The 26,967-nt window shown below is 38.4% G+C and overlaps 3 protein-coding genes across 10 annotated transcripts in view; 1 reads left to right on the plus strand and 2 right to left on the minus strand.

Moving 5' to 3' along the window:
• The window catches only part of LOC132905038 (disks large 1 tumor suppressor protein), a 523,073-nt gene that overhangs the window by 23,480 nt on the left and 472,626 nt on the right, over positions 1 to 26,967 (plus strand). The window lies entirely within an intron of this gene.
• LOC132904884 (facilitated trehalose transporter Tret1-like) lies at positions 18,862 to 21,776 on the minus strand. Its single transcript, XM_060955712.1, has 2 exons — positions 21,651 to 21,776; positions 18,862 to 21,529 (listed from the first exon to the last, which is right to left on the minus strand). The coding sequence occupies exons 1-2, from the start codon at positions 21,718 to 21,720 to the stop codon at positions 20,208 to 20,210; spliced, it is 1,392 nt and encodes a 463-aa protein (XP_060811695.1). The 5' UTR covers positions 21,721 to 21,776; the 3' UTR covers positions 18,862 to 20,207.
• Positions 23,703 to 26,449, minus strand: LOC132904891 (facilitated trehalose transporter Tret1-like). 4 transcript variants are annotated; one of them, XM_060955727.1, is made up of 5 exons: positions 26,288 to 26,449; positions 25,850 to 26,154; positions 25,219 to 25,764; positions 24,242 to 24,684; positions 23,703 to 23,844 (listed from the first exon to the last, which is right to left on the minus strand). In XM_060955727.1, exons 1-5 carry the CDS (start codon positions 26,305 to 26,307, stop codon positions 23,770 to 23,772), a joined length of 1,389 nt encoding a protein of 462 aa, XP_060811710.1. In that variant the 5' UTR covers positions 26,308 to 26,449; the 3' UTR covers positions 23,703 to 23,769. The 4 variants fall into 4 exon arrangements, with proteins under 4 accessions (XP_060811710.1, XP_060811718.1, XP_060811707.1 ...); XM_060955735.1 differs by having other exon boundaries at positions 25,850 to 26,232; positions 26,288 to 26,445; XM_060955724.1 differs by having other exon boundaries at positions 25,850 to 26,140; positions 26,288 to 26,440.

Below are 26,967 nucleotides of genomic sequence, written 5' to 3' on the forward strand. Positions count from 1 at the left end.
ATACGTTTGAGGTTTAATTATGGGTATCTCACCAGGTTAATACCGAGCCGTTTCCTGATACATATTTGATTCAACGTTGAAGCACGGTGAACATCCCGCACCTGCACTTCCACTGCACTGCTGTATCGCTGCAGCTTTCTGTACAAATTACTCTCTGCGAGGATGTAAATGGTACCGACGTATTACGCGTAAATCATAAGCGTTGCCACTAAACTTGGTAAATAGTGTCCTATTCATTTATATTATAGTCAGGATGCAGCACCGTTGCTCCTTGGTCGTATGAGAAAACCACGCAAATAAAACATGAAAGCGCAAACTCTTAAAGTCGAATATTTCACCACGCAATGAGCATGGATCTCGTATCCTTAAGCTGTGCACATAGTTCTACAGGGTGTTAAATATTTTTAAATTTCTTTTAAATATCACAGTCAAAATCCTATGCATATTCCGTAAAATAAAATTGCTTATAAAAAAGAAAAATAAGCCTAACGACATTTTTGTATAAACTTTTTTCATCGTTTAATGTATAGAATCAACTTTATAAATATTTCCCATATATTTTACGAATTCTGCGTATGCAGACTATTTTATGCACATTTTGCTTCGTCACCAGAACTGAATGGTATACTTAATTCGAGTAATGTTGTTTTCAATTAACAGGTAAGGATAAATGGTCGCGCGGCCAGAAAAATATTCGTTGCTCGCACTGCGCAAAAATAAGCGTTCTAAATGCGCTTACAGCAGTGGTCATCCGTTGCCAAACAAATTGTAGAAGGGTTAGAGGGTGGCGACTATAACAAAGGGCAGGACGGGCTGGAGAATATCGTTCTAAAGTGCCATGGATGCAATTTGCTAGCCACGAGGCACCCGCGCGCTATTTACTTCGAAACAATTTAGGTTCTGGCCATTGTGGCGCAGTTCGTATACGTCACTGTCAGACCAAAGCTATGTTGAATCCCGCTATCTACGGTCTTGGGAAATTTTTGCTCGTCCTAGTTTTTTCTCCCGTCATCTTCGCGAACTTTTTCCGTAAGGCTGGACTTCCGCCCATCATAAAACTTTTCTTTGTACCTTTATTGTATTTATCGCTTAGGATTTCTTCATATCCTTGAGTTACGTTAATGTCTCCAAAGCAATTTTCAATCGTCCTTGCAAATCGTTGAGTGACTTCAGTGTCTTGAGCGACTCGAATGAGACAAGACCTCGAATATCTTTAAACGTATGAAACTTTGCTTTAAGTTTTTAAGACATGTTTGATATGATTTTGAAATAACTTCTAAAAAATTTATTTTCGTAGCTCTAAATTTCTCTTGGGATCTTTTGAATTGATCCTTATTATTTTTCGTTTTTTCTTCTTGCTTTTTATTCACTCACTCGTATCTGTTATATTCTTATGGCTTACTTTGTCTGACTGACATCTGTGATTTATCATACTTGGTCGTTTACTCACATCATCGAGAATCAATCTTGAAACGGTCATTTCGTTGGCTGGAGGTGCAACTTCCTCTAATATTCCTTAGACGGATTGTGAGTGATAAGGTTGCGGGATTTCCCTTGATAGACTAGTCTGTGCTTTACAATCTCATCGTTTTTATTTCTGACTTACGGCCGGGATGCAAACTGATTTATTTATGAGAAAAAGGAGAGCGGCTCGGCAAAATGTCCGACTGTCTAGGCACGCAACCAGCGACTGGCAGAAAATCAATTTCGTCTTACGGAGCCTTTAAATATCGTTTCGTTTCTCCCGTTATTTCTGCGTGGATCCTAGAGATTTTCGCTGCTTTAGAGATCTTTCAGTGGAAATAAGATCGTCGAAGTGGAACAACGACCGCGCAACGCTTTAAAAGAAGAAAAATAAAAAAAATCGTTCCAGGAATATACATTGATATCCTGAAAAATATTTTCCATGTCTATAAATCAATGTTTCGAAGGTATTTATTTTCGAACTGAAAATATCGGTTTTTCATTTCATTCTCTCTCTCTTTTTTTTATTTTTCACTAAATATCGTTTACGGAGATTCGAACAGGGTCCATATTGAATTTCACATACACTGTTTTTTCAGTATACCGTGGGACCTTATTAAATTGCATTCACCCTGGTGGATAGGTAAATTGACAGGGCAATATTTATCGAGTTACGCTGTATTATTCTCTATTTCGACGACACCGTATTGATCGCAATACTAATAGTATCACGTGATTCGAATAAATAACAGATTTCGAAATCGGTGATTTTCCCAACGTATTGTGTTACAATTCTATGTTCGAGAAAACTTCATTACAAATATATTCACGTTCGATACTCGATCGAAGTTATTGAAATAGCGTAAAAGATAATTGTTATCGATACACATAGGTGATCAAGTAGGTAATTTTTTACGAATTGTTCTGACCATTGAATTCGAGAAGTGTGGTTGTTATCCGGCTCGTATGTATCATTGTGAAATCAAATGTATCGACCGAGTTTCCGTTGTTTGTTTGCAAACCAGGAAGAAGAGAGACCGGAAAAAAAGAACGATTGGTATTGATCAGAATTCTGGATATTATAAATCAAAAGATAAAGCGCGTGTTCACGTGATTTCATGGTGCCAATAATGACGACGTTTGATGAAACATTCGACGTGTGACGTATGGTTTTATAACATTGATTTTCCTCGAACACACGATTATAATCTTGACGGTAAACGACTAGGATTTGTTCCCGTTAAAGGAACGAAGAATGTAATAAATAAATGAAATTCTGCGTAATTCGAATCGAGCGAGTAAATTTTTCGTAGAAATTTAAACGTGTATCGCGGCGTTAAACAATTTCATTTACACAGATTAAACATTATTGCCATGAAACGAGAAACATTCTGATATTCACATTTTGCGTTTTCTTTTTTTATTGCATTGTTAATCAGGAATACGGCACGGCGTTTATCTAGGCGCTCAAGTATTCAGATCCAGGTACGCTGATAAACCTTTCCGACGATTACGCTTCTCATTCGGCGATGCCTGAAATCTATGCTAATTCGCGGGGATAAAATATTTGCTTTGGTCTGCGCGTGTACCGAGTCCACTTCGGAACTCGTGGCTGTACAATACCACCGGTTGATTTATGCCGCGCGCCTGACTCAGTAGGGACAAATTCTACGCTCGCCATCGTGTGTTACAGTTGTGTTCGGTGAAATTTTATGGATTACGCTGCCCTGTAACTACCTGTCCGATCACGAAGGTAAGATCGATGCGTTACACCATCTCGTAAACTTCCAGATCTGAATAAAAAATTGGTGATACGGACGCACCCGTGTGTGGCCAGTTTTTCTTCAAAACATATTTCATAGCATGGCGTATTACACGGCAAAAATATTCACCTTATCTACGTATAACTTAATAACGTCGCATAATATAAATAGTTATACAAAGTAATTATACGTAATATTTAGAAGGATTAAAGAAATATTAAATTTAATAGATATTAATGTTGAGGTTTTGAATGGAAAATGGTTTCTGGTAAGTTTCTTCGACGTCCATGCAAAACGTCTATGGAGAATGTCTATGAAGTTGAGAAGATCCTGCAAGCTCTGCTTCCGACTTTGCTGCATTTACTTGGTGGTTTGGGCTGCCCTTCGACCCCTTCCCGTCTGCTCTGTTAGCCGTATAGATCGCTGTATTCATTATTCTGGCGCTAAATCGTTTGTGAATAATGGCCTCCATGAATCTTTTCTCGGTCCGTGGTTGCAGCGAGAAACTCGTGTGCCACGTAAGTCCTCTCGCACCTAAGAAGCACCTAAATAACATAGACGATGAAGATTTCTTTCCACACCAAAAGATTGCAATATTCTTCATGAAAGCAAAATTAAACGTAACTCCGAAGTATTTATTTTTTCAATTCTAAGCTTATTAAATCATAAGGAATAAAATTACGCGTGATTCATCATAAAATTGCATAACTTTTAATTTTGCATAACTTTTAATTTTGCATAACTTTACGGAAATATTATATTTCTATGCTTTTACCCTACTTGTATATATTCTGCTATTTGATGTATCTCTCAAACATTCTATCGGTATCGTTTATTCCGTTTATATCCCTGAGTCGATGTCGACGGTATAAACGCAGATAACCGAGAAACGCCAAGCAATCGCTTTGTCGTCGAGAATAGAACGGGTGAGTTTTGATCCGGCAGGAGATATAATCGTGGATGCTCGGCGGAAGTCACGTGATTATGTCTGCGGAGAATCGAAAGTTTCTTTTTTTGGAACGCCCCTGGCATATGCGTGAAACTGACGCGAATAGTCAGCCTCCATTGTTGCCGAGGTTCTTTGTAACGGATACAAAAGGCATCCGGATAAAGTACTCGATACACTTGGTTCGCCCGATCCAAAATCAAGAGGGAAAACTAAGAATTGTAGCGGGCAATCGTTTCTTCGTTGAATTAATTGTTTTCGAGTAATCCCTTGGTCAGTCGATAGGGAGACGCTTCCCAAGAGATATTCGATTCTTCGCTTCAGATGTTTTCAATGCGTTTGTCCTGCCTTGCAACAGACACAGTATAGAAATAAGATATACTCGATAGTAGCGTTGGAAGCGTTTGAAGTGGTTTGCAACGATGGAAAAATTTTAGTAGAGATAAAATAATCGAAGATTTTTATTTTGTGAAAAAATATTGCTTTCGTTAAGGTAGCGGCAGAAATGTGTCAACAAATTTATAGGAAACATAAAGAGAAAAGAAAGAGGCACGAATCCGTATATTGAATATAGAATATCGAGAGAAATTCCAGGTCTATGAATATGTTCGCGAAGAATGAAAATAAGTAAAGTACTACGTGGAATGATTTTTTCCCCTTTCCCGGCTTGTGTACTCTTTTCTGATACAATTTTGTGCAAGTGGAGGTAGAGATAAGCGCGAAAAACAGAATAACGTTCTCCTCCGTAACGGTGCGACAGAAAAAACGAGGAAAAAAGAACAACAGGATTGAATCTGTAAATTGCAGTATAATTCAAATGAATTCTCGTTAATAGCGAAAAATTATTTTATGCTACAAACATGCACTAAGAATTTCTTTATAAATGCAACAGCGCATTCATAATGTTTTATTTTAAATATAAAATGGAATTAATATCGTGGGTGGCACGAGTAACACCCTGTGGCGAATACCAACCTACGATATGGTTCCAGATCCATGTAAAATAACGATAAAACGTACAATAACATCTTGACGCTACATCTGAGATTTACTAGCTTTCCAATCTGGCAAATTCTCTGGTTATAAATTTAAGAGAAATACGGTTCAACTATATCCCGTGGATACGCGTCGGAAGCCTCCTGTCTAAGGCTAGCGTTGCTGATCTCTTAAGCCCTCAAGGCTGTAACACGTTCGCCAATCTTTGGACTGTTTTCTTTCGTTACTTCTTCGCTGCATTACCCAAGTATATCTTGGAGAAAATAACTGAATACGTCCGTAAATAAAAGACTTAATTCTTCGATTACGATCGGAAGAATCCGAGCGTTGAACTTTATGACCGTAGAGCCTGTCTTGGACCATGTAGAAATCTTCGAAACTCGAACTGGAAGTTCCTGGGGCCGTGGGACCAGCCACGAATCACTCTGGAATCTTGACATCTCTAACTTCAACACCCTGGTTGGTCCGTCGATCTTGTGGCTGTTCGAAGTGTCTTCCAATGCTTCGGGTTAGTTGTAGCCGGTCTCACGACATTGAGACTCGTTCTGTTAGTTCCACGACTTTATGGATCACAACTGAGGATTCACACTTGTTGATGTTTCTTTTTGTTTTATAGGTTCCACATTGTTTGTGTTGTATATAATCAGATTTAGGTTGTTTGTGCGTGCTTAATGAACGTCATTGCGTAATTATCGCGTTATTTTGATTAGGAACTGCCGGTATTGAATTTTAAAAAAGTGGAAGTTTTTTGTATCTCTCCTATTGTTTGAAAGCATCGTATAGTGAGTTATATATATACATTACTGTTGGCACGTTCTGTTTATTTAAGAATATCTGATCTAAAATTTACAATGATTTTTGTTCAAGTGTCGTAAGTTCTTTATCATTTCTAATCTCATCGTAGAATTTAAAAGAAGATTATTCTCTAAATTTTGTACGTTGAGTGTATAGCGACAAATGCAACCTTTCACACAGCCAATGCTTTTCTTTTTATTCGGGATATTTCCCACTTGCCAGAAGTTGGTGGCACGCCAGGAAGATGGAAATTACGTGCTTGCGACATTCGTTATACACTGCGATTGGCTGGGATAAAGAATGCGGCGACCCAGACTTCTTTCATTCCAGCTTCCTTCCCGACTCGTTCTCTTCCTTCCAGTTTTCTCCGTTTAATTCATGCGCGACAAGAACCGCGTGCATGCCAGCAGAACTATGGAAAAAATGGCAATGCGGATGAATAGCGCGTTCTCATACGTCGAATCCGGTATCTTGCGGTTTGCTTCCCTTCGTTGCACGGTCAACGCTTGGCACTGAATCCCCACCGTTCGCCACACGTAAATATTTTATGCCTTCGAACAATCCTCGATTAACCGTATCGCGTGAGATTTTCGACGCGTTGGCAACCGTCAAAACTAGTTACGATGACGAATTTAGCGTGGAATTTGATGAAACGTAGAAGTTCTACCGAATGTAAAATACAACGCTTCGAATACGATTCGTGACATTTCGAAACTGATTGGATACTACCTCACTGAAAAATAATTTTAATATTAATTACGACGTATGAAATAGCTTCGTTTCGTCGCGTATGCAATTAATCATTTTTATATTTTATAAAGACACCACGAGATAAAACGAGAATATTTGCATTATCGTACTTTATCCTATGCTCTTAACTGATTAATTATTTTTCCCATCTACCTACCTACATTTCTTATGCAACCAAAGCTAATTCTGTCTATGATTCAAGACAGACGTTCTAAACAACATCGCGTTTACGCTCTTGCTTTCTATATTTTCTTTTACTGTGTAATCCAGCAAACGTCGTGCGCGCTAGAGAACGGTAATCTTCACGACCTACGAGAACTTGCATTACTTTTCGCCCTATTCTGATATGACAGGGAAATCGCTTATTTCGTTGAATAACTCAGGGGTATTGTTTCCTGAATTTTCTCCTAGAAGATACCTAAAAGAGAAAAAAAAAAAAAAAGAAAGATAGGGCAATGTACGCTGCATTTTCCGCTCATCTTGCCTCGTTTCTAACCGCTTTTTCGAGGCCCCAATCCCCTAGTCTCGTTCCCGTTTCGGAGTATCTCGTTTCACGCGATCTATTCCTTTCTCCCTTCGGCGTATTTCACCTCTTCTATGGAATCTCTTGAGGTAGATACTTCTACCTAATCTGGAGTTCCGAGTCTGTGGATCGATGAAGAGGAACGGTGGCTTTAGCGGCGGGCCTTGAGTCCGTCTTTCGAGGGTTTCATTCAAAGATTTCGACAACCTCAACTGCTGACCGAAATAGCGAAGGTAAGCTACCTGGAAATGGCGACACGAGTGCAACGGCGAAAGGATTCGGACGTACCTTGCCGGATAAAGACACTGCTTCCCGAGCTTTCCTAGCGCAAAGAGAGATTTGTGATGTGCACGGGAAAAGGGGTAAAGTCGAGCACGAGTGCATAGCGCAGGAGTGGCGAGCAGAAGTCGATGAAAAAGGACGGACAAAGCAGTGTGGAAGAACGGTTGAAGATAATCAGGTAAAGTGTGGCGCGACGTACGAATATAATGGGACGAGTTAGGAACGAAGTTGGCGCTCGGATTTTTCGAGTGGAAATTTGACCATGGAGGCGTCGACCGAAACGATCTTATCTTTTGGAATTCTTCGAGGTGCAGAGTTTTCATGAAATCGAAAAAGAAGGAGAAAACTTCGAGCAAGGGGTTGCTTGGGGAAGAAACGATATCAGTATCGGGCGAAAAGCGGTTCTGAAAACGTTGAAATATTCAGAGCATTCGGGAGAAATAATTCGGGAAGAATCTGCGCGAGTGAAATATAAACGAGTGCCGGAGAGATATTATTTTCACGATATTTCGAATTTTTGATAGTGGTAGCGCCGAAAACGGGTGAACGCGTATAAAAATAAGATTTTATCGTAATACGACGTTAATCGAGTGAAATTGGTGTTTTTTGAGGTACACGTGACAGCTGCAAGAAAGAAATTGTCTGTAGATAATCGGATTGGAAGTTTCATCGATGAGATGTCGATTTATCGAGCTTTTTGCCTTTGAGCAAAATTTGACGGGATTTGATCGAATTAGGGAATTAGAAAGTGAATCGAGAAAAGAAAAACTACTGAAAAAGTTGAAAGAGACGTCGATCGTTAAAAATCTAGAGTGCAGTCTCAGCATCACTCAGTATTCGTTTCAACGTTATAGCCTGTCTACGTTTTACGGCGTGCTCTGTTCATTGAGTGTAAAATTTTTTCGTTGTGTCATCTGTGGCTAAAATACACGAATACATGTAAATAGGATATACAGATAACTTAAAATATCTAGCTATTGTTACGAATGAAAACGTTGTAAATTTTAAAACATTGCTTAAAAAATATTTAACTTTGTCGTGCAAATATTGAAATATTAGGTGGTCGCAAAAGTTTCATTCGTTTTATAAGGAAATAGTAGATGCACAACATTTCTTGTTTTATGTTATTTTATTGAATTATGTATGATCCATTTTGTTCTATTGGAACATACATAATGAATCATACATAATTCAATAAAATAATGTAAAACGAAAGATGTCGAGCATCTATTATTTTCTTATAAAACAGAAGAAACTCTTGGGACAATCTAACTTAAGCTACATATCCTATACAAATTTAACCTGCGATTTATGTCAAAATTTCTCGTTATCTTGCAAATATTTTACGTTTTTCACATCGTTAGCGAATATTCCATCTGGTTACATTATAAAATTGGCCTTTCCTTTTGTATCAGAAAGAGTGTTGCGTATGTATATATAGCAATTTGTTTGGTTCGGTTCGTTTCACTTTAACTAGGAAAAAATTATACTTGAAAATTCGAGCAATTCGTGATATTGGTATTCGAGTCGAGCATTTGATCAGAGTATAATGGATTGCTACCAATGATCAAACCAATGTGGAAGTTGGGCGTCGTTTGGTCTGGTAGGTCCACAAAACTTTGTAATTTTTCCGGTAGTCAGGAGGAGGAAAACGTCTTTAGGTAGCCACACGTGTAACGAAACTTAAGATACCACTTTGCTCGACGTTTCCCCGTGATGTCAAGAGAATTTTCTCGCTGGAAAGTCGCGCGTGAGGCATACGAATTTCCTAGGTTTATAAAAAATTCATGCCCACGTTTTTTAGAAGTTAGCGTCGAGAATAACGAGAAATTTTTCACGCGTGGACGTACAAATGTGCGAAAAAACGTATTTGGTTTTACTTTTATTTTCGTTGCCGCCACTCATCCCTCCTGTTTTAACAGCAACTTTCGGTACAGTTCTTCCCCAAATAATCGGTGAACTTATCTTTTTAGTAAATGAGCGGATTTCTAGCGAGGTTCATCGAGATACGAATGCTTTTGCCGAGTCACGAAGAAGATTTGAGAAAATCGAGATTAAGCGTTGTTCCATCGACGTCGAGCGCAAGTCGTTAATTATCCTGACGTATTATCGGCGGTTCTCGAGCAGAGTATGTTCTGTAAAATTGTCCCGAACCAGTTTGAGCATTAACTTGGAACACGTTACGATTCTGTTCGATAAGCTTGTAATGATACCTTGGTCTGTTCATCGTTAGGTATCTTTTATAATGGGATTTAACTTTACTGTTATCATCGCCCTTTTATTCAGTGATAATGGGTGCATTCCATTAAGGTAGATTAAATTTTTCAATGAAATCGGAGACTTGGAAAGCACGTCGAATCTATCTCTGCCTCTCCTTATCGTTCCAAATGCGTTCGAACGACGCATTTGCGAAATCACATGCAAACGCGGTAGGCGCATGAGGCGTAGGAAACCATTTTAGGCGATACCGTGATTAAGAACAGTCTCCTGCGACGATTAAGGCACGAGAATCCTTGAAATTCAATGCCGCTTTTACCGTGCATTCGGAACTCGTTCGGAAGATATGAAGCTTTTCTCACTCGCTATAATAATGACGATGCCATTCGTTTCTTGTCGGATATTTTTTAAGTCACCTTCAGAAAATCGATCAATTAGAGTCAGTTCGTAATTACGACTCTGTATAATTTGGCTATATCTCAGTTACAGTGGTGCCATTATCATAAATGTATTAGGAACGTTGTATGGCTTCGCTGGATATAAGTAAACTACTGTATTCTACTTGGACGTCTGACTAACAAGGGCGTTTCTACTTAAAAACGTTTCTCGCCGCTCTTTAGCTAATCGTTCCGTAAAAGTCGCATTCAAACAAATCTGAATTAATTTACTTTGACGCATAGAGAATCTCCAACGTTTTTAGTTGAAAGTGCTCGTTTAGAAGGTCGAAATTTCTTAGGGAACGTCGAACAAAATTTAACAAGAGCCGCATCCACAAGTATCTCGCAAATTCGTTTTAGCGCACTTATCTAAATTCTCTCTGGGGAAAGATTCGGCAAGATCTCCGCAAAGAGATAAATAAGTTTGCAAGCTGAAACTCACAGGGGTTGCAGGGATGGTCAGAGACGTCTCCTAGTTACCGGATAAACTAAAGTAAACCAGTCACGTTTTTTTACGAAGTTTCTTCTCTTTCCTATTTTATTCGGCGTTGTCTGTTTTATTATTCGTGTTTTATTCTCATACTGCTCGTCCGTCTATTCGACGTACCATTGTAATAGCATTTGCACATTATTCATGTTTCAAACGATCTTTTTCAGCATTATGAAACAAACATGCGTGCGGTAAGCTTATTGCATAATTTATTATATAATTTTATAGCTAATGATGTTTCATGTAGAATAAAATACAAACGATTATATTATAGCAACAATTATCAGATAATAGGCTAGCTACGTTTACTGCGATTCCAATAATTTTACGATGATTATCACAGCTGCATTCAATGAAATACGTTTACAATTAGCTTTTCCAACTTTATATTCGTCCAGATCGTCGAGATTCAATTTATACACTTTCATACTTCCTTCCCCATTAAATTTTCACAGTTGTGTTTTCGCGTTTAAAGCGTAAAAGCAGTACGTTCAAAGGCTGCTTTGTTACCGTTCGACGTAATCCGCGCAATTGTCGACGAACGTAGTTAATAAATCGTAATCGGCACAAAGCCGTCGACAGATCGTGCGTGTACTGTTTTAAAAGCTCTCCAAACACCTCAGATTGAGGAACGATCCATGAGATTGTTCACGGGATTAAATTAAACGTTTTAAAAATGTGCTCGCGCGAGATTTAGGGCCAGGTATATTTCCTCGTTGAACCGAACTCGATGGAAATACTCGAGGGTTAATTTATAGCGGACCATTTTTCGTTGGCCGGCTAGCGAATTATGATCGTAAGTTCTTATAAATTTAATCTTCCAGACTTATTGCTATCTTTTAACGCAGGGACTATAGAAATCTACGATCGTCGATAAATACCAGCGGGAAGAGACTTTCAATGATCAGAAGGGGCAACCACGCTGGAAACATTTAAACGTGGCCGTAGAAAAACTTCTGAAAGCGAAGTTCGAGAAACCAGAGTAACTAAGCGCGCATCGAAGAAGATTATCGAACGTTTCTAAGAATTTTTGAATTGGATGCTGGAGTTTCGTGAGCGAAGAGCGTAACTGCGGTAACAGTCGTAAATAAATACGTGGAAGATGAATAATTCCAGATATAGGATCCAGTTATAAATATAGATATTGAAAGAGGTGAATGACGTGAAACCGCGACGCGAGAAAATACCAACGCATTTCGGGTTATGATATGTGCTCTTTCTGAAATCTGGATACGGAGTGGCCGCGTTTGGTGTATAGAGTTGAGTAGACTCTTGGCCCAAGGGCTTCGAGTGATTTCATAGCCAGGCCGAAAGTTAAACGTGTTTCTCAAATCCACAGACACCGTCGAAACATGAACATCCGCAGTTCTATTGAAATTTCTCTTTGAAATACATATGCTATTTATATAATTCGTACTCGCTTACGTAACGAACAATTTTTTACCGGTACAGTTTTGCTGGAACGAAACGAATTCTTGCCTTAATGAATTTTTACGGTAAGAAATAATTCCAAAGCAGGGACGCGAGGAATTTATCGAACAAAATTCTTACTGAGAACCTTGGTACCTTTTAGCGTATTGTTTTCCCCGTAGCGAGCAACACTGCCCGCAAACGGGACTAAAAGACATTGTATTACCGTAGAATTACCGTCTGTTAAACGAGTGCTTGAGAGTTCTAGAGACAAGCAAAGCTCTCGAGGTGCAAGTGGCAAACCGTGGAGTCTCTTCAGCCTCCATCCAGCAGAGAACGACACTGCTTTCATCGGTTCAGAGCTCGCTAAAGTCGCCAAACCTTTCTTTCTCGCTGTCGTATCAGCCTAGTCCAGTCTTTTCTTTTCCTGCGATCTCCGTCATTTTCGAGTAACGTTACGGCGATCTGCCAAGGTTATTTCGCAAGCTCTGTAATTCTCTATTATCTGATAGCTCTTCCCTGCAAGCTGAAGAAATTAGATTCTAGGTAGCGCGGAAGGAAGGGAAGATCGGTATTGGAAAGTTTCCTTTGCTCAGGTATCGACAGTTGACTAAATTTTCCTCGCATACGTGTTTTCAAATTTTATTTATTTTCTTCCAAGCATTCTTTTTCTCGAAGCAATAGATGAAATCTTTTCTATTCTTCAAAATACTGAAATTTGTGTCTTTGTCAAACGAAAATATCCGCGTTTGTTCCACGGATACTGAATTTTTGTTAACAGTAGGTACGAGTAAACAGTTGGACACTTTCATTTTCGAAACGTATGAACGGAAAATATAATTTTTCTTCAATCGTTCATTGAACGAAGCAAAGAAAATACTAGGAATTTGTTTACGGAATATCAAATTAGAAGTCCGTGAAGCCTTCGTTGTAATACTATCTTCTTTATCTGCGATTATTATAGATACTTTGTTCATCGATCGTATCACTGTAAAAGTTATTGTTTATTTAATGACCTCTTCAACAGTCAGCGGAATTTGTTTCCCTTGATTCCCAATGGCAAATGTGCCGTAATTATTCTCGGTGGGCATGGCTCGGGCAATGGCTGACAGGTTAGTGCTTTACCTGACATTTGTTGTGTTTTTGAACCCTTTGCTATTACGATCGATCATAACCATTGTTTAACGCATTACCGCTGTACTGCTATATATTCGATATTTAGAAAAATAAAATATAGAAGCTATTCTCATATTTAAAAAGACACTTGGACATTTACATAGTATAGCAAATATAATTGTATTATTCGTGGGTATGTTATGCATATTCATAGATCGCAATGATAGTACACAGTCGATTAATATTCAATCTGTACAGATCTACGGTGTGTATAGTCGCTGCGTAATCAATCTCTATTGATCATTATATAGATAACGTTTAAGCGCACAATACCTTTAATTATTATCATTTTGTATCTGGTTAACTTATTCCGCCGTGTACACGATCACGTGTAAAGATAAATCCTATTAACAAATTATAGGAACATGTTTATATCTTGTTTACATGAATTTCTGAAGTTCGATTTTGTCAATTTGTATCAACATTTCAAGTGGTGACGGCGTAAAAATTGCAAACTATAGGGAAAAGGAAGAAAAAAAAAGGACAGGCTGGCCTTCATCCGTATTTTCAAAGCGCGTGGCTTTTGCTTTCCACTAAAAAATTTTGTCGAAAAAGTAGCAATAGCGTGCGCCGCTCGCAATGTTTCCCATGAAAATTGAAAAACAGTCGACACTGAAGGTTGCGAAATAGAAGTTCGAAGGATGAGTAATTAAGCGAATGGAGTTTCGAATTTTCATGGTTTAGAATTTGTCTGTTCAAACAACTTTCGATGATGTAGGACGAAGGATGTTCGCGATCGAGTTTGACGTAGGAATCTCCAGAGGGTTCGGGCATATTTCATCTTTCACGGTATAGGCGATGCACGCGAGGAGAAAGTCCAAAAGGCGAAAGAAGGAGAAAAGTTACGAGAGTTAAAGGAATATTCTCATAGGCCCTGTAACATGTTCCCCGACCGCTTTCCACTAGGGTAATCATATATGTAGCCTGCAAAGTATACAGGCCACGGGATGGACGTATCGAGACTAACAGGCGATTTGTTCGGCTTTTTCCAAATGTTATCTCATTTCTTGCACTTGCTCATTTTTGAAAATTACGTAACATACGTAATGCAGGCAAAAATACACAATGCAAGTAACAGAATATATTCGTTTCTGTTTTATTCTTTTATGTAGGGGAGCGTATTACTTGCTTTTATTTTATTGCTTTTTATTTGTTTTAACACAGCAACGATGAAATATTCCGATCGAATTTCATATTGACTGTACCTGTATGAAATAATTACATTACGATGTAAAAACGTAAAATATATTTCAAATAACGTTAAATAAACAACGCAGTAATAGCAATTAGAGGCTCTTCAATATATTTTCAGATTTTTATACCAATATTTCAATTCATTTGAAAAAATACAGCGATGTGAAAAACATGATTAATTTTTTCCCTCCGCTACCTTAAAAAGCTGCTGTTAACAAATCATTATTCGCATTAAAAATTCCTGATCGATAAAGTATTGATGGTATGGAAATTCTCTGAAGGAGGGTAATTTATTCCTCTTCTTCTAATCGTTTAAATAGTTGGCTGAAGATTAAACGAAGTTACGAGCCTCTGTAAGATGCCCTTCCTAATTTATGCGGATGATATAATTTACGAAAACAACGTAGAAAACTGGATCAGAGATACGCAGGAAAAAATAGAAGACTGGAAAGTGATGTCGATATACTTGAAGAAAGACATCGAGACGCAAGACTGTTATGGCTATTATCTTGCAAGCAATCTCTTGCGAATGCTCGTTTCTACTTGCTTCCTGCAACTTTATTTCATTCGGATGAATATGCGGGTGAAGACCGCCGTGCACGCATCTGTGCTGCATTCTCGCATTTTTTTAAAACAGTCACTGGTTATTTTTATTTTACCATAACAATTATTAAACATATTCATCGAGCTTCGATAACAAAGAATTTCATATTACACGGGTGGAAACGATGCGAAAAAAATCCATATTGTACGAGTTGCGCAATTGAAATACGTAAAATATATTAAACATATTTATTAAATCGACGAATTATAGAATGATATAAGGGGATTATAACACGATTAACAACAAAAAAGACAAAGCTGGCCATTCAGCTTGTCGACACAAAGTAATCCAACGATTCGCACAAATAAATCTCCGAAGTACGACATTCATGGTGCGATCGACAGCAGTTTTCACTCGATATACTTTATCGGTGAAAACAAAAGGTATTCGAATTTTTCGTCCTACTCTGTGCGCAACGAAAAACCGGCTCGACTTTGCGCTCGATCACGTTATTTGGATTAATTCGCGGCTTTTGTTGGATGTATGCTTTGCAACTGAGTTTCTGTATGAATATTTTTTTGCTTCGATTGTTCAAAACGTAAAACAGTCGCGAGCTGCCACGGAGAGTATTATGATACGACGTACCAGAGGCACGGTCTATCGCAATGCAACATTGTGTACAGTTAACCACAAGTATCATTGATCCAACGGAAGCTGTATAGGTTGCTTCAAAGCGATCGCTGGAAGTCGGCACTACGGGAGAATTTAGGTTACAGACCTAGCGGTTCGTTCCCCTTCCTATCTTCGTTCCATTGACTATCCGCGACTTGGCGACCAACCAATTCCTGCGTTTTCGTGACATACTACTAGCCTACATTTTGTCGGGTCGATGTGGTGCATCGAACTTCACCGTCGCTAGAACGTCCCGTCGCGTCGCGATGGTCCACCGATTCCTTTTGTTTAAATATTTCAATGAACCCGCCAGGGAGGCAGAGTGCGACCGCTACTTTCTCGCGTTATCATCCTGTTCTTTGAAACTCCCTTCCCAAACCTCTTTTCGTCAGATATCTTCCTAGATTCATCGCACTCCACTCGCTGACTGTTCGGAGAAGTTTATTAGGCGAACTTCTTTCTTGGTATCTCTGCGATATAATATTCGACTTCACGAACGAAGAAAGGAGAAAGAACATTATGCAGGAGGCCGAAGTTCGAGACAATGGTAAAAAATTACTTCGATTTCTCTTAAACCGGGCTGCGATCGATATCGCTTTCCATCTTTTTTTTTTCGTTCTTGAATTTTTTACGTTATTTTTCTGTGCTTCGGTAACGCGAGCATTCTCACGTGCAAATGAGAAGACGTTGACGTGCGATGTGACGCGACGCGACGCACAAATGCAGCATTTGAATGAGGATTCGGGTTAAAAATCAAAATTCGTTGGCCGCGTTCGCAGGCCACGTTCTCACGTTCCATGTAACGCGACATGCGCTTGCCGTAGCTTGTTGCAGCTTGTCGCGCCAAGCGAATAGAACAGAAGCGATTCCAATCGTGAGTGCCAATGGTCCGGGATTTCTTGTTTTTTTTATGACCGATCACACTTGGTCCTGCACGAAACGGTTCGCCGAGGCAAAAATCAGGAACAGGGGAATCCTCTGTCTGGTTGAAAAACGATCCTCCTCGAGGTTCGTTGAATTTTAAGATTGTCGGGTAGGTACGCGAACGTGGAGGAGGCAAGGCTTCGGGGAAAACTTTGTCGATTGCCACAGCGCGAAGGGTTATTGCATTGCAAAATTGTCTTCAGAACTCCTTTATTGACCGAAAGTTGGAGGCATTCCATTATTACAGCTTGTATGCATGATTTTTCTTTGCGCCTCTTCCCCATGTTCTGAAAAAATTCGAAGCCTCGAGAAATCCTACCCATGTTTGATTTCATAGAAAAAGTACTTGTATTTCTTTGGAACACGAGTGTGGTTTTCAAATTGAACTAAAAAAAGTAATCTGTAAAATTAGTATGTAATTGATGCAATTGTCATTTTAATTATTATGTTAGACAATATGGTGATTTTCAAGATTTTACATAAATATTCAGAACTCTACAGACAATGACAAAAATTAATTTGATTGAAATAATTTATTCGAAAGTTAATTAATTAAGTTATATATATAACAATATATACAACTTAAGTATATATATGCTTAAATTGTAAAGACGTTAATTAACGAGATAATGATGATATGCAGAATGTCTCATAGTGGATTTATTATGATAATACAAAGAATCGTGCTGATATATCTTATAATGTTTCTTGAAATTTGATTGCTTCCTCTGCAGTTCCAGTATACCATAATGTCGTCTATAATTAAGATTAAACAATATAGTTGAGTAAATCTATTTACGTTCGACTATAACGAAACGATAATAATTTCCGTCGTTAGCCTGTGCGTGCTTTTGTGTTGTATCTCGCCCCAAGACTCCTGTCGAGGTAAATTAAACTACTGTGCCGTGTCTAACGAATGAAATAAATGGTCCTACCGTTTCGTTTCTGGCACAGCAACCGAAAGTATGCTTTTTCATCGATTTCAAATGGTCGGGCTGCGATCGAAGCGAACAGGTTCGCAAACTTCATTTATGAAATGATGAAATTTGTTTCACTGACTTTAGAAATTAATCTAAAGTTAAAACGGGAAATTTTTGAACATTTTACGAATTCGAAAGTTTAGAAATAGTTACTTCGTACGGTATTACCAAATGTAGCGCTGTAATTGGTATCAGGTAAGAGGATTCAGAGCAGAGAGTTGACAGGATAATTGACTCGGTTTAGTTGTAGACAGCTTTAAAGCGATTAGTAGTTCTGAAACGAACATAGAGACGACCTGCATATAGGAGAACGATTGAGTTAGTGTTCGAATAGCTATTACATTATGCTCAATACATTATATAGTATGGAAATTTCTCTATAATTGGCATAATCGTGGAAATATAGAACGAAGCAATCTCGCCTCGTTTCGGATAAAATCTAGCGGGGAAACTTACGAATTTAAAGATATTGTTTTAAAATGAGCAATTCTGGTAACACTTTTAATATGGACAGGTTAAATGTGAATATACGACCCGTCGGTTTCGAAACTACGAATCGTATAGAACTTGAAGAAAGCCAGTGATGTACAATGCTTGCTTTAAAGCGTACAATTTCCGGGGCCCTGTCGAGAGAAGCGTTTATATCCGCGTGACGATAAACTATCTTGTTTGTTCCCGAGAAAGCTTTAAAATGGCATCATCCTATCTTCTACAATAAAACGAAAAAATTCAGTTATTTAACTGCGTTAGTTCTTCTTGTAGTTTTCTGGCTCGTTACGATCAATTTTGCATTCAAATTGTACTACATCTGAAATATTAAGCGAGCGGACTGTATTAAGGAAATATCTAAAAGTTGTCTTAAACACGATCCTTATATTAATTCGTTGGTTAAATTTTTAAAGAATATTATTAATATCCAGCTACATATATTCCCTGAAGCTTATTACGATTTGAACGATTATAACGAAGTTTACCTGCTTATCGAGCTCGATCTAGTGTACAATTTTGGCGAATATAACCGAATAGAATCGAGAGTTATCAAATCGGCAAACTGACACTTTATTTCCAGTTCAACGTATCCAACATTGAACATAGAGCTTCTATTCTCCTGAATATTCCACTTTAGTTAGGAGCGATAATCGCCCCGTTTACGATGTACCCTTTTTGCTTTTTTTACATCCACTAAACTGTAACGATCGTTACGACTAAAAGAAATAAAAAGGGAAATAAAGAGAAAGGAAAAGAGAGTAAGGAAACTGGGGAAAGAATATTCGCGCAATAGTAACCAAAGCAAAAAGTGAATATTTATGAATATTTCATGAAGCGGACAGATAACTGTAGAGGCGCTGTTAAAAGCTTGATACATTTTCTCGATATGGACACGATATTAATTACAATAATTCCTATAATCTTTTATTCTACAGGATATTCTCCTTCCGGAAATCGGCTTATCGTAAATCTGAATCGGGCTAAATGCAATAACTTAACAGCGTTGGCGCATGTCAGAGGGCAAAGTCGGCTCCGTGACCATTATTCCACCCTGGATGGATCAAAGAATTATTGGTTCACGCAACTCTCGAAACGCAATTGGGTTGAACGGTAATCAATTTAAAATGATAACTGGTCACATACGCCCGGAGGAGCAGCGGATGTGTGCGCGAAACGTGAAACATTTATTATGAAATAACAGTTACGTTTAAGTAATTAATTCGCCGCGTTGATGTTCGGTTCGTCATCACGGAAATATAACATAACGTAATTTTATACGTTCTAGCTTGTATCATTAATATGTTACAATAAATAATTTTTTTTATTGTAATTGTCTCTTCTTATGTTTCTTTTATTGCGGAATATAGTTCTCGTGTTATTCACAATGTTTGTAAAAGCGAGATACTTTGCGAAATCGGTGACAGTTTTTGGTGCTAATGTTATTTATTATCAGAGCTTCTTTGTAATACATGCTCGTATCATTTAATAGTAAAGAAAACTCGTATTGTAAATTCGTATCGATGCCCTGATGTTTATAAGGATATCAAGAACAGTCATCGTGCAATGACCCAGGCGAGATAAGGTAGTGTCCAATTTTCAGCAGTGCCACCATGGGACCGTGTCACCTTTAACATTGTTGGCATAGCCAGCACAGCTGAAATATCGTCTTGTAAAATATGAAACTGGCCGAGTTCCATCGCCGACGTTACGGCGGCGTGTGTCCGCCCCAAAGAGAAATAGCTACATCGTTTCTCGGTTAAAGGAAGAATAGCAAGCAAAAGAACAACAGGCATCGCGACCTTTTCTTCTATTATCCAACGTTCGTCCGTCGTTTCTGGATGCACTAGAAAATTCCTTGAGATGCGCTTTCATCGGTTCCAACGAAATATCTGTTGAACTGAGAGACAATCTTCGAGAAAGCGTATTCTATGTACAGTCCCTAGTTACGAAGTAATAATTTCAGTTTCATAACACATTAATAACATGATTTAAAAAAAATAATTGTCTACATTTAAAGCGAGTATTCGAATTTTGATATTTACAGTATAATAATTGTAAAATATTTATACGTTCATATAATAACTCAATTAGAGATTATAAATTGTTCCGTATTTTGCTCACGAGAGAGATTAGGCTTATTAGCACTAGATATACTTCAAGCTTTACTCTTCCCCGTCAGTTGAACCTGAATTTCTTGCAAGGACATTCCTTTCGTCTCAGGTACACAGATCAAGGTAAATGGTATAGCTGTAGCCTCTAACAGGCCATAAAATAGAAACAAATATCGTTCGTTCAGAAGATTAAGCAGCGGTATGTAAGTGACGGTTGAGATGAAAGAGACAACGGCGGCTGCGCTGCTGAGAATAAATGCTGCGACGCACTTTAGATGAGGAGGAAAGAGTTCGCCAAGCATCGTTGGTGGTATGAGAGTAACACCTGAGAAAACTGTTATGTAGAAAGCTATCATTCCGGTAATCGCTAGTCCTTCCACTGTTTTTGAATCAAAACCAAAATTTAACAATTGAAACTCGACCGTTAATAGACTTAAAGATAACGCGATTCCAGTGCACGATATGACCATAAGAATTCTCCTTCCAAGTCTGTCCATTAAAAGCATTGATAAATAACATCCGATGATACCACATGCCATCACTATTATCACTACTTGCGCTGGGTCCATCACGCTAACTTTTGCGGATGTGAAGATCGACTCCATGTAAAACGAAATGTTATTGATTCCGCTCAATTGAGCGTACGCGGTAAGAATCGTAACAATAATAATCGACTTGCGGAAATGAAGAATTTTTAACTCCCTGAGAGAGTCTGTTAACGTTTGCTTACTGACATTTTCAACAAACCTTCGTAAGTCCATGAATTCCGATTCTACGTCATAGTCTCTATGGTACCATCGAATCGATGACTTCGCTTTCTCGTCCAAGCTTTTCTTAATCAAATGATGAGGGGATTCTGGCAGCCAGATGAAAAGAATCATCAATAAAAGGCAAAAAACTAAGGCTATCGTGGCTGATACAGTCATCGATAAATATGCTCCCATAACACTCATTATAAAGTTTCCTGTCGCTAAGCCGCTTGTGCCTAGTGCCATCAACGCTCCTCGGATGCTAGGATCCGCTATTTCTCCTAAATATATAGTATAGCAGCTGTAGGTCATTCCTAGGCTGATGCCACTGCAAAATCTTGAGACATATAACCACTCCACGCTGTTAGCCAAAATGATGAAGAGCCAGCCAAGCGAGATGGGCACAGTGCTGATTGCATTTGTTGTCTTGCTGCCGACGTAGTTGACGCATATAGCGCCTCCGATAGCACCGAAAAATCTTCCCAAATTGAATAACGACACCACCCACGATATTTCCGACAGTGTCACTGGAAATGTAGATTCTGCAGAAGTTAAGTAGTCGATGTACGGAGACGACCATCCTCCTACTAATCCCAGTTGCGTTATCAACAACCAGACTGTAAGAAAAATTCGAAATTATGATTCTTCTTTTATCTGGATGTTTCGCAGGCATTGCAATGTTGTTAATATTACTGCGCAATATGCATTTCGAAAAATTAATTGGTGATTAGTTAATACCTCCGCAACCAGCGATCCATTGCGGCCAGAATACTTTTTTCTTTAATTTCTCACTTCTTGTCTCGGTCATGATGAGTGCTCCGAAGGTAAGGAACAACTAGCAGATGTATTACTTACATCAAAATTATATAGCTTTGAAAATAGTGAAACAGATTACATAAATGTAGATAACATCACGCATGCGTGCATTATTCTATTTGAGACGATGGATTGCGATAGTGAGAGGAAGAAACACTTGATCAAATATAACAAAACAAATTTAGTATAATATATTCAGAATGTACACTTAACGTAGGACTCACGATTGTTAAATTAGCAGTTCGCGGTATTACTAGTAGTGGTTCGCGATTCGCGATTACAAGTTCGACTTCTGGTCGATGCGATTTTGATTCGCGCTAGAAGTTCGGATGATGATTGCCTAAGATGCCGAGGAACTCTGAACAATTACTATGACTTGCCGATGATTGTTTCGGACCGATATGTAACGACTGACTTTCCGTCACGATGATGCCGCGAAGGAAAACTATGTTGGGGTGTGTCTTAGGATACGAGATCATCGGATTCATTAAGGAAAGCCTTGGTTCGGAAAGTGAAGAAAATGGACGCCGTTGTTAATTGGCTAATTCTTATGTTGGTGGTTGAAAACGGATACTAACTGCCCTTGAAAGGAAGTCGCTAGCGGGAAGCATCATATGTGAGAAAAGCAGATTTCTCGTATCTTCCCGTAGGAGGTGATAGGCGTAGGAACTGCTAAGAGAAGGACTGTTTGTCACATTGGAGGACCTTGACTAAATAAATACTAAAATTTATTGCAGGTCCTTAGACTAGCTGAAAATATTCCGTGAGGATGTATCGACATCTGACAATCATTTTATTCAAAGAATAGGGTCTTTGTGTAGCGAGTCACGGGACAGAAAGTGTTAGAAAGTTTACTGTCTAGTGTCGCTACATATCTTATCATACGTTCAGGAACGAGATTTCCATGAAGATTTTACGAAGCCATTTTTTAGTTTTTCTCGAGAAACAAAAGACGTGGGGGGTAGAATGGGGGGGTCTTGCTCGAATGAAAGCAATTACTTCTACGGTAATAACACGTTTTATTAACAAATATCATAAATTATACTTTGTAGTCGTTTGCCCTGTCTCCACACTGTTATAGAAATTACTCCGTTTAAACAGGAAAATTGTAATATCAGCATATGTCAAAATAAAGAGTCTGATAATTCGGAAACCGACGTAATTTACAATTCTATGAGACGACAGAGATCGTTTCAAGACTGCTTTTTTATTTAATCTCGCGTGATATATGTTTAATAATACTAATAACAACAGTAATATTATTAATACAGATATTTCATTGATGAAAATACAAATATTCTTCTAGCTCTTCTTTATATACAGATCTCTGCTGTTTGTAAAGAGAAAATGTATGGTCCCTGTTGCGTATAATGAAAGTGTAATTATTTTTATCAGTAATATCATTTGTCTGACACGCATATAATTCCATAGCTTAATTAGCTAACAGACTTGATTTGAGCTAATATTTTATTTTTACATGAATTGCGAGATTACTGTTTGATATTTATTTTAAATTCTTTTTATTCAAATAATATGTTCACAGACTCAAACGATCGAAATAAAATATATCCTGGAGTCTTAAGTATAGTTTACAGGTCAATGTCGATTCTTCAGCTTTGACCTCGAATTTAACGATCCCTTATGATGCAAGTGAAAGTAATAATGTCAGTTATCTAATATATCTTTTTTGCGCATATATTCCAGGAATTTAATGTTTAGTTGTAAAATTCCTTAATAATTCTTCACGTCATTGTCTGATTAAGTTCTCTAGTGGTTATTTGTCAAGTACTGTTGTTTAGTGGCTTTTCGTGATAAGATAAGATACGTGTAACTACGTACAATTCGCTGAGTAATAGAGAAACCGAAATCTCCGTATATATGACTGATTATTTTATATAATAATCAACATTATATATTTCTTTCATTTTCGGTATATGTGATAGAGGTATATGATAAGAGTAATTAAAATATTCGTTTGTAGAAGTATCATTTATTTTTATTGAGATCACCTATATTTCGCACTTTATTCCAATACAGTCTGTTATCGTACCGTCCTTGTTATTTCCGAACTGCTTCCTCCTTTTTTACTCTCGCTAGCTAGCATGTCCTGTATTTCCTGTCAACATTATATCGATATCGATTATTTAATACCATGTCAACGGGAAACTGAACAATGACTGATTCGTCTACTGTTTGTACAGCAGGAACAGACTACTACATCATTCTGTCATTACCCACACTCTCGCGAGCCAACTTGACACCTTTTCTATTAGAATCGAATTAGCAAATTTTTGATGAATGTCTACTAAATCATTTCATACGCCGCTTCAAATATATAATTTATCTTCCAGCCTGGGTAGATAATAAATTAATAAAATCGAATATACTATACAATATTTAAAACAATGTTTCTTCAAAGACATAAAATTCTACTTTATAAATATTACATCATCGACAGAATATTTGCAATAATCTGATAAGATCGTGAACATTGTGAATCAGTTAAAAATTACCTGCAAGGTCTTCCCCTTGGTCTCTGGCATTTCGGTGATCGAATATACCAAGCAGACGGTCATGGCTATCGCGTACATCCAGAATACGTATTTTTCGGACATGAGATCGATGAGCGGTTGGTAGGTTCTACTGCAGATGAACGCGAATAACGCGGACGTGATGCTGGCAGTGAATCCGGCGATGCTCTTTAAATCGTCTGGGAAAAGCTCGCTGAGTATGGTGCTCGGAACCGGTATCAGACCGATGGACATCATCATGAAGAGTATCATCGCTAGGATCGGCAGCCATTCCAGACTTTTTGGTTCAAAATTCTGCTCCAGTAGCAGAAAGTGTAATCCCAGAAGCACCATCGCGATGATTACGCAGCCGCATGACACCGCAATGAGAACCTTTCTCCCGCACCGATCGATCAGATACACGCTGATCCAGCCGATCACTATACCTGGAATGCGAATATCATATCCTGTACCGATTCGAAAATCCTCGAAATAGAATAGAAGAGGAGAAATAAACCGGGGGACAAAGAGAAAGTTTTGTCCTTTTCCTTCGACGTCTTAAGTTATGGCAACAGTGGATGCGTGCTCTGGCGAGCTATCGCTCTGACGAATGAAACATTTGAAGGCCGAAATGAATTTACATATACATGTAAAACGTAGCAGAAGAAGCTAAAAAGTATATTTTTATTAAATTTTTGATCTAAATGTCGCTTTATGACTAAAAAGAAGTATTTCAGTATAATATAGAGCGATATGCATAATGTATAATAGTTGGCAACGTAATGAATTTTAAAGCTACTTGTACAAGATGGAAAATGTAACGTATCATACCCATCAGAATACACATCCAAGGTAAACATAGTTTTAAAATGAGAACTGGACTATTTTGAAAATTCGCCGATTATATCGGAATAAAAAGAAGAGCTATTCTATCTCGAAATATATATGCATAGGAATTATCCTCTTTGCGTAAAATGTACCAATTCCAGTGGAGATGATAACGACGGTCGCCGGCTCCAGCGACGTCACTTTCGCGCTTCTGATGATTATTTCCATATAGTATGTCACGGTGTTTAACCCACTGAGTTGCATGAAAATGAACAACAGTATGATCATATAGAACGCGCGCCTATTCTTCCTTTCCATAACCTGATTAATTTTGTCGCGGAAGTTGGTTGATTTGGAAGATCGCACGAAGTCCTCGATTATTTCCAACTCGACGTTCACGTTTGATTTTCGGTGATACCATTGGATCGTTTTCTTCGCCTCGATCGCATTATTCTGCCGCACATAATAGTGAGGCGATTGTGGTAGCAACGGGAAGACCGTCATGAAGCAGATGGTCAAAACTAGACTTACAAGTCCAAAACACATCATCGACATATGACTGCCCATTATGTTGCCGATCAACGTTCCAAATGGCATCCCATTTACTATTGTGCTGACCAGTGCACCACGGATGTTGGCTGATGCTATTTCGCCTATGTAAAAGGCGAAGCAGCTATAATACATGCCGAAAGAGATACCTAAAAAAATATCTCCTAATAATTGCATGTACTTGAAGTGATAAGATATATGTGCGATCCACCACAAACGTAGAATAAAAATTACCTGCACTAACTCTAAATACGTAAAGCCAAAATGCCGAGTTGGCAAATATTATGCAAATCCAACTTATTATAATAGGAATTCCAGACATTAACAGAGATCTTTTGCTGCCGTAATACTCCATGGTGACGGAACCGCCGATGGCACCGAATAAACGTCCAAATGGTAACAAAGAAACGATCCATGATCCTTCTTCATCCGTTATAGGTATTTCCGAGTCTTCCAGGGTCAAGCGTGCGAGGAAAGGGGACGTCCAACCGATCGTTAGTCCAATACTGATAGCCATTAGAGCCACTATGATGAAATCCCTAATTGATGTTGTATGAATTCACGCGAAACGTGCGACGATCACATAATATTTTTGTAACATCGATATCTGTGTCTAACTAAAATAACACAAGGATAATGCAACGTACACAGAAAGTAGAACTGTCGACTAACCTGTCAGACAGGTGGCCCATTGCGGCCACACACGGAGGAAAGCCTCCATTGACTTCAGTTTCATGGATGCGATGAGCGAGATAAAGCGCAAGAATACTTCTGACGGCTCTCCACCGCACCGGTTCGTCACTGCCGCGGATTCGTTCTTCTAATTGATTTATATTTTCCTGTTTTCTCAGTTCGCATTCTCTTTCGGATCGTCGCCTCTCGTAAATATCTGGCGCTCGGTATCTTAGCAGTGAGACATGATTCGTCATGAAGCTTTCGCTATCAGCGATACGGAAACTGCGTGCGCATGCAATATTTCAATTGAATTTTTGGACTGCCTCAAATATCGCATACCGTAACCTACTGATTGCACAACGTTCTATTATATGCAATATGAATAGAATCTGGCTCTCTAACAATTTCGAGCATCGTTATGGAAGCAATTATGGACGAATGGTTGTTGTTTATCGAGAGAAACACTGTTTCAATGTTGCAGCTTCGATTCATGTATGTGTACTTTCAGCTTTTTTCCACGACAAGAAGTTAAAACAGAAAACTTTAACCACTGAGAACCGCTCTAATTAACAACGAATTATGTTTTCATATGTGTTATTCCGCCGCCAATATCGATTTGGGCATGAAAATGAGGTTCTTCATGACTTTAATAGAAATGGAGATTGGATCGAAATACG

This window comes from Bombus pascuorum, chromosome 1 (genome assembly GCF_905332965.1).
Source record: "Bombus pascuorum chromosome 1, iyBomPasc1.1, whole genome shotgun sequence".
NCBI lineage: Eukaryota > Metazoa > Arthropoda > Insecta > Hymenoptera > Apidae > Bombus > Bombus pascuorum.